We start from the raw sequence: 17,731 nt of genomic DNA on the forward strand, positions 1-17,731 counted from the left end.
ACTTGTTCCACTGCTTGTGCAGGGAAAGCCCCTGCCGGGCCGCGCCAGTTTGTTTACTTACTGCATCCGCAGGTTCGGCCTATTGTGGCTCCCAGTGGCTGTGGTTTGCTACTCCAGGCCAATGGGAGCTGCTGGAAGCGGCAGCCAGTACGTCCCTCGGCCTGCGCCACTTCCAGCAGCTCCCATTGGCCTGGAGCAGCGAACCGTGGCCACTGGGAGCCGCGATCGGATGAACCTGCGGACATGGCACATAAACAAACCGGCCCGGCCCACCAGTAGCTTTCCCTACACAAGTGGCGGAACAAGTTTGGGAACCACTGATATAGACATACATTAACAAAACTATACTAAAACATCAATAAGAGGTTGCAAACTCAAGCACTCAAAAGTTAGGAAATGCCAGAATTAAGATTACCCATGCAATGTTAATGTGATCTCCTTCTGTGTATGCACTATGATACAATCTTTAATTTCATGGCCATATACTATTTTTTCCACACAAACCCAGCCTCATGCAGCGAATCAGCAGCTATTCAATATTTATTTTCTTCTCCATATTCAATGTATGTCCCTAGGCCTTGTTTAACATACACCATCCAATCCCTGAACTGAATAAAAATTATTAATTTCCTCATGGATGTTTCTATGGTGTTTTCATCATAGTATCTGAGTGCTTCACTAACATTAATGAATTTAACTTTCAAATGTCTTGTGAGATTAAGTGGCAGTCAGTATTAAATCCAATTTGCAAATGGGGAACTCAGGCACAGAGAGATTAAAGGACAAAACTGTCCACTAATTTTGTGAGCTCAACTTGAGTCACTTAGGACCTGATATTTTAGAGTACTTAGCATTATATAGTACAGTATATATTCAGTGCACAGCTCCCACTGACTTCAGTTGCAGTTGTGATTGCTCAACACCTCTGCAAATCTGTCCTGAGGTTTCTCACCTGGGTATCCAGAAAATGAGGAACACACTATTACTTGCCAACGGTGCAGTTTGGATTAAGAGATTTCCCCAGCATCACACAGGAACTCCGTGGCAGAGACAGGGACAGAATCCATTTCTTCAGGACAGAATACAACTGCCTTAACCATTAGACCATCCTTTATCTTTTCCAGTTCTCTGCCACCACACATCTTTCAACATCTGCCACAAATCAGGCAGGTGTTCTACAAACGACAGCCTCCTTCACTACACAATCCTGATTAATTTGTGGAGCACTGTCCATCCTTTACATTGAATGAGGCAGGGATCCTCTGGAAAAAATAGTATATAATCATGTCATTATAGCATGTATCATAATGCATACATAAAAGATGGACGAATTAAGTTTACACAGGTAAACTTAATCTTAGCATTTCCTAACTTTTGAGTGCTTGGCTTTGCAAGCTATTTCTAACATTTTTATATAGAATTTCTTAATTAAAAAAAATTTAAAAAAACCCACAAAATCTGTCATGTGGAACCACACTGAGCCCCAGATTGGGTCATCGGCAGGATTCAGATCATTATATTCACAGCATAGACCTCTAGCACTTGAGCTTACTTAGTAATTAGTAGCAGCAGTACACAATTATCCTCTATATGGACCAGATACTAGAGAGTGGACAAGACACACATCTGCCATTGATTTCACAAGTATTTGCTGACAAGAGAGGAATATAAAGAGTGAGGACACCTGGGTTCAGTTTCAGGTGGAGGAGGGTGCTCTCATGGTTATAGACCCCATTACCCCAGGCTGCTCCTCTTATCCTCTCCTGACTTCTATCCATTTAATAATCCCACGTTCCTGCCATCCTCTAGCTCTATGCCTATATAACTCCAGAACCGCACTCTCTGCCCCTATCCACACACCTGCACACCTGCTATCCTTGCCTCCTTTGCTTCCCCACACTCTTTAGTCCCTGGTTCTAGCAACCCGCTCTCCCTGTCCCTGGATTCCTCTTCCCTCTGCATTCCAATCAATTACTTTCTCCTTCTCTGCCATACAGTCTAGGTGCCTGCAGGGGAGCACTGAGTACAGGAAGGAAAGACTCTATGCTTTCAGTTTCTGTACCAGTTCCACAGTGGCCTCCAACAGCCAAGAAAGCAATTACGGGAAAGTCCTGCTCAGTTCCTGCAGCCCTAAGGATGGAGCATGCCCAGTAGAGACAAAATTTGAAGAGAACTTAGCTGCCAAACTTTAATAAATCTCTACTGACCGTGTATAAACTGGGATTATTTGGAGGCTTATAATGTGGCCAAATTTGGGCAGATTTTAATTGGGATGGCAAAAGGCATATCCCAGTGCCACCCCTCCCCCCCAATTCCAGTCCTTGTTCCAAAATGTGGATATGCTAAAGCTTCTCAATAAAACTATTTTTTAAACATAATCAAAAATAATGTATTTTCCCCTAAACCTTTTTCTCAGAAATGGCTGAATCTATTAGTTGAAACTTAAATGAACAAAAAACGCATTCTAAGGCAGACAACCATCATGGAAAGTTTCAGCCTGAACGGTTAAGGCTCAGCAAATGAAAATAGGGTCTAATGATGGGAAGCATCAGGCAACTTCTGCATATAATATAAATGTTTTGCGGAATAGTATGTAACTGGAAAAATTCTCATGGCATTTTTTTTCAGATCTGGCAAGAAAAAGGTATCAATTCTTGGGCTCAGATGTAAAATATATCAAGTTTCAATTCAAAAGGGAGTTTGTATGTTGACATAGTAATCCCCTGAAAGTATGTTGTTTGAAAGAAAATGCTCTTGCATATTCAAGTATTGTGCTTCTGGGACAATCCTAACATGAAAATGTATTTTTAAAAGTTTGTTTTGTTTTCTTTTAAAAATATATACTGCATAATGCTCAAAGGCTAACCAGAGGCTGGACTTTTCTTGAGATTGCCATAATTTATTAAAATCTTACCTATATGTAACAGAACACCAGCTCATTGTTTAATGTAGGCATAAATTTAACAGCTCTGGGTGACAAAGCACTTTCACAATGTTTTTCATCTACTTTAATCTTGAATTTCCATCTTGATGATGAATCATTATCATCTAGGTGTAGTGACGTCTCCTAGGAATGGGAATGTATCAAATATCTGTGCTACCTGCTAGAAACTTTAAAATAAATAACGTCCTTACTGATCTACCTAAACCATACCTCATACTATTTATTTCCTTTTATTCTTGCTTCTAGCATCAGGCACCACACAATCCACTACAGGTCCTATCCATCACTCTATTTCTCTTTCTGTTATAAACAACAGGACATTCATCTCTAACACACCACACCATAAACTATTAAATCTCAGCAATCTAATCTCAAATTTAAAATATAACAATAAAGGAAATGCTCTGATTTTTGTTTACAGTCAGTGGCTTCAAAAAAGCAAATTTCAGAGTCTAATTTTTGCTAATGAAACCTAAGTGATGACATTATGACAGAAGCACAGGAAAATGCAAGCCTTACTATCATATTCTGCAAGACCTTGTTCTTTCCAAGACCTTTTGTGGGTCCAAGAAGGAATTCATTCTTTACACGAGATAATTCTAGGGCTCTGGTGAGAAGATAGCATTTATGTTTATGTTCACAGCACTGTGTGTACTCTTTAATATACAAATTAAGCAACTCATTTTTGTTGGACTGAAAATGAGATCCCAGAGATAAATGGCCAAATGTAATCTATTATGGAACACTGATTCTATATTCATTGCCAAAATGTTTTACACGCATACAAAAACAGTAGATGGAATCAGTGCAGAAAGGCAACCCGTCATTCCAGAAGTGAAATATTTACACTCTGTGTACTTTTGTTTGTTGAGTGGATCATTATGTTAGTACTATTAAGTGCGATGCAATGCAATTATAACTCTTTATACTCCAGATAGACACTGGAAATGCTCATTATAAATCATTACCTCCTCAACAGCCAATCAGCATTCTGAATTCCCCAATACTCTGACATACTGTTCTCAGAAAGCAGGGGAGTTCAGGCGAGCTGACAAGCTGGAGAGGAGCTATGTTGCTTCCCTCCTGATGCAGAATTCCACTATAACATTTCCAACAGGGAGGTTTCTGTGCTTCAGTAAGAAAGAAAAAAAAAGCCTAGATTAAGAATATAAACATGTCCACTTTATTCCCTTAATGGAGAATAAAAGTGGAATCATTTATAATGAATGTAGTATATAAGAGCTACAGCTTATGTGAGATCATATGAAATCACATTTGCACCACTCACCAGAGGACATTCTTGGATCAGAACCTGTGGCCTCAGCAGCAGGAATTAGATTATAGTTGAAAAAAAAATGTTGCATTTAAGTAACAAATAACTAACCAGACGGTTCTGGCTGTGTCAGTCTCATCCCTGTTAAAAGGGTAAAGCAATTTTTTCTAAAATGCAGTGCTTGGAGGGGTCTGAATAAAAGCAGACTGAAGTTAGTGACAAAGCCCTCCTCCTCTAACTTCAAATATAAATTAAATAAATATTCTGTAAAGGTGCATCTTTTTCAATAAGAATACAACAGAAATGATAGCCAAAAAAAGTGTGCACCCTGGTGTCTACAAAACATCAGTAGTTGTGCAGGCAGGCTAACATTTGTGCATGTAAAAACAACAACTGGATGCTAACAGTAACTACCCATTTCCATTTATATGCCCATATGTCTGATTTGGACATGCAAATATAGGTTTTGAGTGCACGTGCATCTTCTGGAAGCGCCTGTTGAACCCACGTTTGAAATACTCACTCAAAGTGTAATGAGGTATAAGAAGCTGAGGACAATAATGTCCATACCTATACAAAAAGAAAAGGAGTACTTGTGACACCTTAGAGACTAACAAATTTATTTGAGCATGAGCTTTCATGAGCTAAAGCTCACTTCATTGGATGCATTCAGTTGAAAATACAGTGGGGAGATTTATTCACATAGAGAACATGAAACAATGGGTGTTACCATACACACTGTAAGGAGAGTGATCACTTAAGATGAGCTATTACCAGCAGGAGAGCCGGGGGCCGGGGGAGGGGGAGGGGAGAGGAAAACCTTTTATAGGGATAATCAAGGTGGGTCACTTCCAGCAGTTGACAAGAACTTCTGAGGAACAGTGGGGGTGGGGAAATAAACATGGGGAAATAGTTTTACTTTGTGTAATGACCCATCACTCCCAGTCTCTCTTCAAGCCTAAGTAAATTGTATCCAGTTTGCAAATTAATTCCAATTCAGCAGTCTCTCCTTGGAGTCTGTTTTTGAAGTTTGTTAGTCTCTAAGGTGCCACAAGTACTCCTTTTCTTTTTGTGAATACAGACTAGCACGGCTGCTACTCTGAAACCATACCTATACAGTCACAGATTTTTAGAAAAAAAAACATCTTAAGAATCTCTGAACAATAGGATAATAATACTCCCTGTCCCCAACATACAGCAGTCTGTTTTACTTAGATGGATCCTCTTAGAAACATTTAGGTTTATAGTCTGTTTTTCTCCTGTTACAAATTTCAGTTAAACCCAAATGTCTACACTAACTGCTCCCAACATATTGCTACTGAACCTGACTGCATTGTAAGTCTTATAAAGTTAGCTGCTATAAAGTCTTCGCATCATTTTATAATTCATGAAAACAGTATTTTGAATTTGTAAAGGGAATCTTTTCTGAGTTTAGACCTCATAAATATCACAACTTAAAGTGATTTTTCTCTGACTAACTTTAGTTCTCAGTTTTATAAATTAAGACGAATATACATGGTTGTTAAGCATAAAATAATAAATAATAATATTAATAATACTAATTTTGTTTGCAATAAAGATATCAAAAATAGAAAAAATATTATACATTAAGTTTAAAAAATCCTAAAAAGGATATATATTGAACATTAAAGTTGAAAGGCCCCAAGCTTTACTTAAAACACATACATCACTTTAAAACGTGACCTCCTGATCCTGGAAAATCTAACAGTTACTCAAACTGAAGACGACAGCCTTGATAAAAATTAAAGTTTACGGTATCCGTTTTGTAATCCTACAACAGCAAAACTAATATGCAGGATTTCTTTGTGATCATGGATGTTCAAGTGAGCTTTAAATTGTCCTTCACACCCTTTGGTACATTCTTAGCATCATGAAGAATTTATTTTAATATCCCCCCTCATCACACAAGGGTGTTTTGAAAATAAATCAATTAATGTTTGTGATACACTCAGATACCATAGTGATGACACCCCTGACGAAATTACTAATTCAGTCTTCGGAACAGGATATGAATAGTCTGCAGTAAATAAAACCTGGGGCCACACACTGAATCATGAAGATACAATAATATATTGAAGGCTGCATGCCTTTAGCACCATCCTCTGCACTGAATGAGGCAGGGATTCTGTGAAAAAAATAGTATGTGTTAATGTAATTAAAACCTGCATCAACATGCATGTGCAAAAGGGGGTTGGGCTAGGGTTACCAGAATTAAGGTTATCCCTTTGCATTTCCTAACTTCTAAGTGCTTGACTTTGCAATCTTAATAATGTTCTTTCAATGTAGTTCTTTGTGTACAACTTTTTCCTAGATTTAAAAAAAAAAAAAACCCCGCAAAAATAGAAAATCTATCACACGGCATAGGGTCCAGACAAATTGGAGGATTGGGCCAAAAGAAATCCGATGAGGTTCAACAAGGACATGTGCAAAGTCCTGCACTTAGGATGGAAGAATCCCATGCACCGCTATAGGCTGGGGACTGACTGGCTAAGCAGCCGTTCTGCAGAAAAGGACCTGGGGATTAGACTAGATGAGAAGCTGGATATGAGTCAGCAGTGCGCCCTTGTTGCCAAGAAGGCTAATGGCATATTGGGAGGCAAAAGTAGGAGCATTGCCAGCAGATCGCGGGAAGTGATTATTCCCTCTATTTGGCACTGGTGAGGTCACATCTGGAGTACTGCATCCAGTTTTGGGCCCCCCATTACAGAAAGGCTGTTGACAAATTGGACAGAGTCCAGCGGAGGTCAACAAAAATGATCAGGGGGCTGGGGCACATGACTTATGAGGAGAGGCTGAGAGAACTAGGCTTGTTTAGTCTGAAGAAGAGAAAAGTGAGGGGAGATTTGATAGCAGCCTTCAACTACCTGAAGTGGAGTTCCAAAGAGGATGGAACTTGGCTGTTCTCAGTGGTGGCAGATGACAGAACAAGGAGCAATGGTCTTAAGTTGCAGTGGGGGAGATCTAGGTTGGATATTAGGAAAAAATATTTCACTAGGAGGGTGGTGAAGCACTGGAATGGGTTACCTAGGGAGGTGGTGGAATCTCCATCCTTAGATGTTTTTAAGGTCAGGCTTGACGAAGCCCTGGCTGGGATGATTTAGTTGGGGTTGGTCCTGCTTTGAGCAGGGGGTTGGACTAGATGATCTCCTGAGGTCGCTTCCAACCCTAATCTTCCATGATTCTATGAAAATGACACCCATTGTGGAACACTGGGTTGGAACATTTAGATCCACCACACAGACTTTTGCCACTTGAGGTAAAGGAGCAACTGATAGAAATATTTGGTTGCCATCCTCTAAGTGGACAAGTATTAGAGGGAGATTTTGATGGAGTTTACCCCCTGCACCTGCAAGGCAAAGGAAAGAACCCATGTTCCACACCTAGATGGTAATTAACTGATTGCCTTCTGGCCAGAGGACACAGAGCTAGGCCTTATAAGTAGACTGATGGAGCTCAGTTGGAAAGAGGCAACAGAGGTGACTGGACTCTCTGATGGAGAAAAGTCTTAGCTTAGGGTTTAACAGACAGAAAGCAACAGAGAAAGAACACTACAAGACCAGGTTAGACTCCTGCAGGGGAAGCCCTTGAGCAGAATGAACAAGTGATGTCTGAAAGGCGTGGAATGGCTATTAGTTATAAGATTTATTTGGATTTTCATTTAGACCTGTAAGGGGCTTAAACTTTTATGTGATTTGGCTGGAGGGCCACCGCATACAATACCCCAAGAGGGAGCCAGGAGACGATGCAGGCTGAGAAAGAACATTGCAAATCCAAGGGAGAGCCCAATAGGGGGACTCCATGAAATATGGTGACCAGAGACAAGGGGGCACTCCTGAAGGGTGGACATGCTACTATTGGGATGAGACATTTTGTCAGTGAGTTTAACAGATATTTGCTGACAGAAGTGGAATAGTCAGACTTAGGAGTCTTGGGTTCCATTCCAGATTCTGGAGGGGAATGTTCTCTAGTGGGCATAGACTCCAACCTCAGTCTCTTCCCCCACACCCATCTTATCCCAATCTATTTACTCACAACTCCCATCTGGCTCTGTCCACTCTGCATTAGATTCATAGAGCTTCCTCCTCTACAATGCATGGTCCCAGCAGGTTGAGCACAGGAGAAACAGGCTTTCCTGCCTCAGTTTAGGTACCAGGACATAGCATAGCATGGACAAGAGTAGCAACTTCACTTTCTGGACCGTGCACAGTGCAGACAGACTCTTCAGAGATATTGGCTGTTAAGCCCTAGCAAGTCTTGACAGAACATATTCTAACTGATTTTTTTCAAAGGCTTATAACTTAGCAAAACTTGGGTGAATTTTCCTGGGGAAAGCAAAAGACACATCTTTGACATAAAAACCAGCTCCTGCCAAATGTCAGGTCCTTACTCCAAAGCATCTCATAGCAAAGGTGACCAGAAATATTTAATATGTGCATAAAAGTATTTTTCCTGAGAGCATCATTCTCAGAAATGGATGAACCTTTTTGGTTGAAGTTTAAAAACCAAAACCAACAAAAACGAAACCTCCACAAAGCCCAAGGTAGATATCCCTCATGCATAATTTCAGCCCAAATGCTTAAAGTTTGGTAAAATTATATGCAACTGAGAATAGGGTCTTATAATGAGAAGTGTCAGACAACCTTACTGTAATACCGTAATCTTATATATATCATCTATAATATCTATGATTGTTGAATAATCATCCAGGTTACTAGGGATTCCTTGAATTAACACGACACTCATTATTAAACTATACTGGATGTACTTGCAGTGAATGGGAATCTGCATGGTATTAAATAAAACTTGCAGAGTTGTTCCGCCATGAACGGGGCTTAGTGTAAAACCAGGTCGGGATTCTTTGGAAATGTCTCTTATTCAGTTGATATAAAGGCCAATTGTAAGATCCTCGGCATCTACAATTCCTCTGTATCACTCTAGTTCTGCAAAGGGCCGTTAAAGCTGCCTTAAGGTAACAGCTAAGGATTTTCCTGGCATTGTAGAATCCTGTGCTGGCATAGGACTAGCATCACTGCTGTTTCTTATTTCCCCAGGCTAACAGGTGCTTAGGGGAGGGTTGGGGTATGCAGGGAGAATTACAAGAGCACAAGATTGCAGAGACAGACTACAATTCTTCGGACTCACTGGAGTCTGTTATCTACTAGACTTTACTAACTAGAGCAGTGGTTCCCAAACTTGTTCCACTGCTTGTGCAGGGAAAGCCCCTGGCTGGGCCGGTTTATTTACCTGCTGCATTCGCAGGTTTGGCCAATCGCCAGTGCCTGCGGTTCGCTGCTCCAGCCCAATGGGGGCTGCGGGAAGCGGCATGGGCCAAGGGACGTACTGGCCGCCGCTTCCAGGAGCTCCCATTGGCCTGGAGCAGCGAACCGTGGCCAGTGGGAGCCGCGATAGGCCGAACCTGCAGACGCAGCAGGTAAACAAACTGGCCCGGCCTGGCAGGGGCTTTCCCTGCACAAGCGGCGGAACAAGTTTGGGAACCATTGATCTAGACATACAAACTTTAAAACTTCACAGTGGTTTCCAATATCAATTTTCTTAACACATAGCTGAGGGCTAACATAAGAAATAGACTTTCTTCCCAATACATACGGGTCTTCCGAGCAGAATCTTCCACAAAGAGAGAAGAAATGTCTTCATCCACTCCTGCTTCATTCTTTGCAATACAAGTATACGCTCCTGTATCTTCATAGCGCACATTGCTAATGTGAACCTCACTGCCATTTGCTGAAAACAGAGGGAGAACACGCCATGTGAACAACCATTTCAGTTTTGCTACAGTGCTTTCAGATTACACTCAGGAAGTTATCTCAGTTCATCCTAATTAAACTGCTTTCGTTCCTGAGTTCATGCTTTTGAGCCATGCCAAACTACTCCAAAGGTATAGTAGTACTATCAACCATTTCACAAAGAACAGGAATATCTCAATTGTACTTGCTGCTTGGATCTAGATATCAGTTCCAGATTAGATACCTGCTTGAGTGCTGATATGCCCTCTTCTATAGACTTTAGCTGTTGTTACTTATGCTGTATATAATCATTGACATTCTGGCGTCTTGTATTACTGATTCAACACAAAATAACATGGCTTCCATAGAACATAATGGGGTAAATTTTCAGCTCAATTCAAGCTGAAAGAGAAACAGCTTCTAGCATATGGGATGCTATATTAATTGTATTTATTTATAATTTGGTATAATTGAGTTAGAAAAATAGAGAGTCGAATTTGCATAACCCAACTTCTTGTTCATGCGTACACTCCTGCTCACCAATCAGAGTGCCACTGCACACGCAGATGACAGTTTATATGTGCAAAATGTGGACAAATGCCCTTGAAAATTCACTCATATGTGCTTACAGCAATAAAAGTCAAACACATGCAAACTGTCAAAAGCACAATTACACCACACGCTGAAAGACAGATATAGCTCCTAGTTTCTGCAATGCTACTCAAGGAGGCTGGGCTGAGGGTCCTTTGAAATATCAGTCTAAGAAAATCCACCTTTCTGAAACGGTTCTCAAATATGCAATATTGCTCTAATACACTTTTCAATTGATAATTCTGCCTTAAAAAAAAAAAAAAAACAACAGCCATAGCGATTACTACATCTGGAAGTGAATGCAGAATAGCAGCTGACAGGTTTGTACAGGATTTTATAGTAGGATTCTGTGGAAACCTGTCTCTGAAACAATTTCAGGGCTATATTTCAGATATGCTTGTGAAACAGTACACTCAAATAGTGTTTTGTGCACAAGTTTGTACACACAAAATCAATCTTTGTGCATACAAATGAGAAATTGTATGTGGACTTGGGTAGATAGGTGTACAATTTTCTGGTTTTCATATGCAAATACCCTTTTGTAATAGGAGTGCCACTCTGCTGTAAGTGCAAAATGTGCCTGCTCAAATTCAGAATCCATGTTTAAGAATCCAATCTTTACAATTGTATATGGACAAAATGGGACTCAGGGATGTGGCATATAGCTTGTCAAGGAGCACTTTTCTTTTGTTCCAGTCTTTACATTTTTTTTTACTGCTGATTTGTGGGGTAAAGGATAGACAGGTTACAGGAAAAATATATTAAGATTATCCATAATTTAATTTTTAATAAAGTGTATTAAGTAAGAAGGCATGAAATATGTTTTCCTTGAAAAAAGATCATTCTCCTCATTGTATTTATCTCTAGACATCTAATGTTAAAGTCAGAAGAGAACCTCCCTAAACAACCCTCCAGAGCACAAGTGAGCTGTCAGAGTCCTGAAGGCATGTTCCCATGGACAGTGATCCTGCAGAAGGAAACTTTTCCATGGTATGAAGTGCTCCTTCAAGGGGAAAGTGGGTATGTCTCTTGGGGGAGCTGAAGTGGTTAAGAGAGCTCAGGATGATCACCTATAAGGGTAAATACAACACTCTCTGCACAGAGTTATCTGCTACCTTCCCATCTGTACTCTTTCCCCAGATGCACTTTGGATTATTGTCGATAGGAACTCAACACTCTCACACTCCCCAGACACTTCTCTGTCTAGAGGAGTCACTGCCCCATGCCCTACCTTTGAAGTTGAACATAATGGAGTTGTGGAGGGAGACTAACACCACAGGGTCCCTTAAAGTGGCAGATCATCCAAGAGAAGGATGGATAACAAGTAGCTCTGCACATGGAACAGAGGGATCTCAATGAGCTATTTACCCTGCATTCAGACAGACCTGAGATCACTGTTCCCTGTAAGCTGTGCGCATGTGCGTGTGCGCAGAGATCCTAAACCCCATGCACACGGCGAAACACCACGCGCACAAAAATGTGCACAGAAGCACAACAATTTGCACAGAAGAATTTTTTTGTGCACACGGCCTGTCAAAAATTAGAGGGAACATTGCCTGAGATCCATGGGATCACTCCCTTTATCTGCCTCTTATTGTTTCACAAAAGCATTTTCCTTTAGATTGTCTGTTTGCAAGAGTGCTCCCCACACATCCCTTCAAGAGAGCTTTCATAGCATCCCCACTAGCTGTGCATATTTTGGGTGCTTCTCTTGCTCTTTCTGCTACCAGGTTCCTTATCAGAGGTCTGAGTGTTCCTCTCCTTCCTGTTCCCAATAACTTAGCAAAACTTAGGGCAGCCTTGCGTTTAGGCAGCCTGCTAATTCAGGTGTTGCTCATTGCTGACAACATAGTAACTCTCAGCACTGGGGGACTCTCTCCTATGAAAGGGTGGGAAGTCCTTGGGATTAAGTGGATAAGACTGCACTTTTTTAAAAATAGAGAGGGGAGATTAACAGCCCAAGATTGGCCTTTAATTTACACTTTATATAAAGTACAAGTTGCTAATATAGAAATAAGTATACAGCTGTACTTTGAAAGCTGCAGGATCTCCCATGCATCTTTATATTATATCCATTTCAATGGATGTTCAATCAAAGCTCCTACCAAAGCCCAAGAACTATCTTAGAGAAGTAAAGAAGTTAAAAACACAAATGCATTTCAGAAGTGACAAGTGATTTCAGGTGCCTCAATATTTGGGCGTTCAACCTGAGACCTCTTAAAAGGGCCTGATTTTCAAGAGTTCTGTGCATCTGCTCCTGAAAAAAATCAGACCCTTTTGAGGTGTCCCAACTTGGGCAAAAGTGGAAGCACCTACAATCACTAATCACTTTTGGAAATTTAGACCTAAATGACTAAAAATACACTAGAAATTAGATCCATCAAATCAACTTTAAGTACAACTGAATCTAGTGTCGGGAAATAGAGGATTATTTAAATTTTGTTTTAGAGTTAAGGATAAAACTGGACCCTAGGATTTGATCCCACTCCAAACTTTGGGAAAGATCCAGAACTAGACTTTGTGTCTTGGGATTCTTCTTTCATATTAGAGAACTAGATTGCCATTATTTACAAATTTGCATTAAATATTAAAATGAAAACATATGGAAACTTATATCCTCCCTCTGTTTTTATCAATTATTTAACATTTTAAAGTATCTGGGAATAACATATGTATGGAAAGTCGTACAAAAAATAAAGCCGCACAGTATTACGTGAGACTGCATTCTGGATATTAGAAAGCATAGGGGCTGCTTCAATAGGACAAGAACTGACCTGAATCTTCATCCAAAAGAAATGAACCAGAAGCGAATTTTGTTAGGAGTTGGAAAATGTTGATTATTTTTCTTTTTCTTTCATTTTTGCCCTTCTCTATATCATTACTTTGGCTACGACAGGAAGCACTGAAATACTGCAGAAGGCGAATCTTGTGATATATCTGACCTGACCAGATTCATTACATTTAGAAATCTCATGAAGGAGCCTGCCCTCTGTCCAATTTCCAGCCAAAAGTGATATCCACATTTTCAGTGCTGTCTAAAACCAACTTTGAGGGTTTTCTCTATATTCTGACAGCCTTACTTCTATTGAGTTGTACCTTACTCCTTGAATAGCCTCACTGGCATTAGTGGAACTACTCAAACGCTGTGGTACTATTCACCCTGAGTAAGGGTGCCAGAATCTGGCCCTGGCGCATTTTCAAAATAAAAACCATGACACACTTTGTCATGAAATACTTCTACAAAAAGATAAAAAAGAACACATTTCCAAAAATGCTGCACAGTTGTTGCTAACTCACACCTGCATATTTCTCAGAGGGGAGGATTTTTTCCAGTCACCGAAGGCAAGTCTACACTGCAGCTGGGAGTTTACTTCCCAGCGTGGATAGACAGACCTGGTTAACTAGAAGGGTTGAGACATGGGCTAACTGCCTCAGTACAAACCCTCTGGATGCACACTAATGGCTCAATTCTGCAACCCCTTTTCAGGTCAAGTAACAGATATTCACAATAGTATCCCCACTTACTACAATGAGATTACTCACATGAATAAGTACCACTCACCAGTTATGTCTTCACATGACAGCTAGCTGGAGTTAGCACACTAGAGTTAACTGCACTCAAACTAGCCTAGCTTCAGAGATCTTGTCCACACTTCAAAACAACAGAGGGGTTACACAGAGTGACTTGATTACCAGCACAGAGCAATTGAATTAGCTGCTGATGAATTGTTGTAATTCTAGCTGTTGCATCCACATTGCATTTCTATCTCAATGTAAGCGGAGGAATAGTCCCACTATTGTGGGGAACTTTCCTGGCTTCTGCACTACCCTGGTGAAGTGGGCTAGTGAAAGGATCTGAGTTCTCGCTCCCACTTCCTTTACCCAGAGGCCTCCCTGCCCTTGAGGACTCCCCTTCCACTCTCCAGTCTGGCAGAGTACTTGTAACCCTGACAAGGCTGGGTCCAGGATTCCTCGGGGGCTCGACCCCTAACCTTGCTGTGGTCACCTAGGACAGGGGCTAGGGTGTCCCCACTCCAGGGTACTCTCTCTGCACTGGGCACTTCCCTGACCCACTGATCATTATATACAATTTAAAGCAAATACAAGTTGTTGAATTAACAATTAATTTAAAAAAAGAATAAGGAAAAATGGGAAAGGTTAAAGGAAAACACATCCCCCTGCTCTGTAGCAGGGAACATTGAAAACAGTCTCTGGACGCCAGGGCACTTCACAGTCTGTTCCTTGTAGGTCCAAGGCCTCCTTCTCAGGCCCTGGCTGTGCTGCAGGGATGCTGCGGGTTGGACACTTGCAATGGTGGTAGCCACACACCTCTGGGTTTTGGGTGTTGGGACCCTTCTTGATAGTGTCAGCCCCCCATCGGGTGTAGATCCCCCTCACAGTCTGGCCTGCAAGGACCCTTGGCTGGGGGTGTCTTTCTGTGCTGGGCCCTTTGCCCAAGGTCCCCCCTTGACTGGCCCCAGTTGTTCACCACATCTGGCTCTGTGGTTGCAGCCCTGTTCCCAGCACAGGATCTGCTCTCTCCCTGGGCTGTTTCTCTGGCTCTGGGGCTGCAGCTCTGCTGCCAGAACAGGATCTGCTCTCCCTGGGCTGCTTCTGTGACTGCTCCTAACTCAGACCTGTTTCCTGGGCTGCTTTTCTGGTCCCTCTGAATCTGGCACAGCTCTGCTCCCCAGCTCAGCTTGGGCCCTTGCTTTCTCCTTAGCTCGGCCCCACTCTGTCTGACCCAGGCAATTCCAGCTCACACGGAGGACGGGACCCCTCCTGGCCTCCTGACTCCCTGATTAGCCTGCCCACCCTGTCCTGGAACATTGGTCTCTCCCCATTGTTCCTGGGGACTGTCAGTCTCTGGGTCCTGATTTCCCATTGACCCTTCCCCTTTAAGTACTGGGAACTAGCCAACCAAAACAGCGCCACTGAATGTTAGTAAGGGGGCAACAGTCCCCTGACATCAATCTTCAACAACAACAGAGCTTTAACAACCCCCTTCACCCTACCTCCAAGAACTAGCTAGCTTGAGTTTAAAGCACCATCTAACTCCAGCTAGAGATTGTTCTGTATGGAGAGGAGTTCAGCTGAGGTAACACTCAAGTTATAACTCAAGCTAACTGTGCTGAGAAGACACATCCATTGTGAGTAAAGGTGGCAAAATAGGATCATGACAATTCAGATACTTAACTCTTGGAGTCTTCTACTCAACCTGCAAAGGAAACTGCTAGTATTGCTGGACAATTCTATTACTGCTTCCTGTATTGCCAATTCCTGTCCAGCAGGCAAGGGTGGTTTTTAAATCTTAAAAGACTATATTTTCAGCCTGGCTTTTGGCAGAGTTCAGCTCTTCGCTTGCATTTTATTTACAGCATGTATTACAAAATGGTATGAGACACCTTTACTAATACATTTATATATGTTTCATTATAATGTCCAATAACTGATTAATGCTCTGTTCTAGTCATTCTTTACTTATCTCAGTGAACAGATTTTGCTGGTTTTAACAGAAACTGCAAAATTTACAAAATTCACTTAAATCCTAATCCATCCCTAAAGTAAACTCTTTTGTTTTCAATGGAGGTAGAGTAAAAAATGAATTTGGAACATTGGGCCAAGTTCTGCTCTCATTTGTGGTGGAGTAAATCTGGAAAAATTCCATTAAAGTCAATAGAATGAGTTTTGATTTACACCAGTGTAACAAATAAAAACAATAACTGAGATTCTTGGCTATCTTTTTTTAAACATATTATTTTCTCCTAAATTAGATAAATGGCAAAAACAGCATAAATTGCAGTAGTTCCAAGTCAAAAACTTTAGTACTGAATTGCAGTTAAACGATGGTCTGGATTGTGTGCCTTGTGCTACACAGACCTGTGCAGAGGAGTAAGGGAGAGTAAGAATCATCACCCTTCATTTACATGGATCTTAGGTTTAATATCACTTGCCCCATCTGGTACAGGTTGCAGGGTAGGAGGAGTCTTAGCTCTTCATTGTGCTGACCCACACAGATAAACTCTAGTGCAGGACTGGGGACAGGTCCAGGTATTGAAATGTATTGCAGGTACAGGCCAGAATCAATTACTCTCCCCATTCTCTCACTCAAGCAAAGGGGGAGCAGGGAGGGATTTGTGCCTCAGAGGGTACCCCTAAGGCACAGTGTCTCCTGAGGTGGTGCAATTCACACTTGTCTCCTTGGTTCAGGGCTGTGCCTAATGGCACAATGTCTCTCTAAACAGATAAATTAAAGCAGCATGAAACGTAAAATTCTACTGTAGAATCTCCATTGTTTGTTTTAAATCAAGTCTTGCCCTTAGACAGTGGTAAGTATGCCTCTTTACCTTGAAGGGTTAACTGTTTGGATAACTTTGGAGTAATATCAATTCCATTCTTCAGCCAACCAAGCTGTGGGTTTGGGATACCTTCAGAGTAGCATCGGAGGCTTGCTGTCACACCAGGCTCTCTGGCCTGGCTCTCTGGATAGACTCGAATGACTGGTGGAACTGAATACAGAAAACAATTATCAGTCAAATGAAAAGCAAAATTATCACATTAAAAAAAAATTCTCCAAGCAGTTGATTCTAAGAACCATGAAGCCATATATAATGAGATAATGAAAGGGTACTGTGATATTACCAGCATATTTAACAGTATCTAGCATTGCATTCCAAAGCAAGTCAATTTCTGAAAGAGAAGGCATGTCATTGTGAGAAATCCCTCTTTCCCTTGTCAACAGTGTGACTGCACAATTCTGAATTTTAATTCAGTTGTTCTAAGGGTTTGATATTGATTTCTTTATATATATTTCCTTTGAAGAACAGGATTTTGTATGAATCATTTACAATATACCAACATCTTTCATTAGGATTTATACATAATGTTCAGATCATGTTTTACCTACACTTCACAGTTTGATGATATTTTTGGTTGGTTTACACTCTTGGAAAAACGTTCTCCTCCATCCTCCTCCTGTGCTGTCATGCATCTTCATATCTCAGCCTTTACCCCATCACCTCACAGAGCATTTTTCCAAGCAATGAGCATTAATCCATTTTATATGAACAAAAATATCCATACTTATAATAGTTGATGCTAACAAAAAAAGTGAATGATAAATCAACACTCAACTCTTAAGAATTAGAAAGAGATCTT

The 17,731-nt window shown here is 41.1% G+C and overlaps 1 protein-coding gene across 4 annotated transcripts in view; it reads right to left on the minus strand.

The window, feature by feature from the left end:
- Positions 1-17,731, minus strand: part of FSTL5 (follistatin like 5) — a 576,686-nt gene that overhangs the window by 84,773 nt on the left and 474,182 nt on the right. For all 4 annotated transcript variants that reach the window (XM_048847574.2, XM_048847577.2, XM_048847576.2 and 1 more), the window contains exons 9-10: positions 16,921-17,082; positions 9,846-9,980 (exon numbers count right to left, since the gene is read on the minus strand). In XM_048847574.2, the coding sequence (XP_048703531.2) occupies positions 9,846-9,980; positions 16,921-17,082 (297 nt within the window). The remainder of the gene's footprint in view (positions 1-9,845; positions 9,981-16,920; positions 17,083-17,731) is intronic.

The sequence above is a fragment of the Caretta caretta genome, chromosome 4 (assembly GCF_965140235.1).
Source record: "Caretta caretta isolate rCarCar2 chromosome 4, rCarCar1.hap1, whole genome shotgun sequence".
NCBI lineage: Eukaryota > Metazoa > Chordata > Testudines > Cheloniidae > Caretta > Caretta caretta.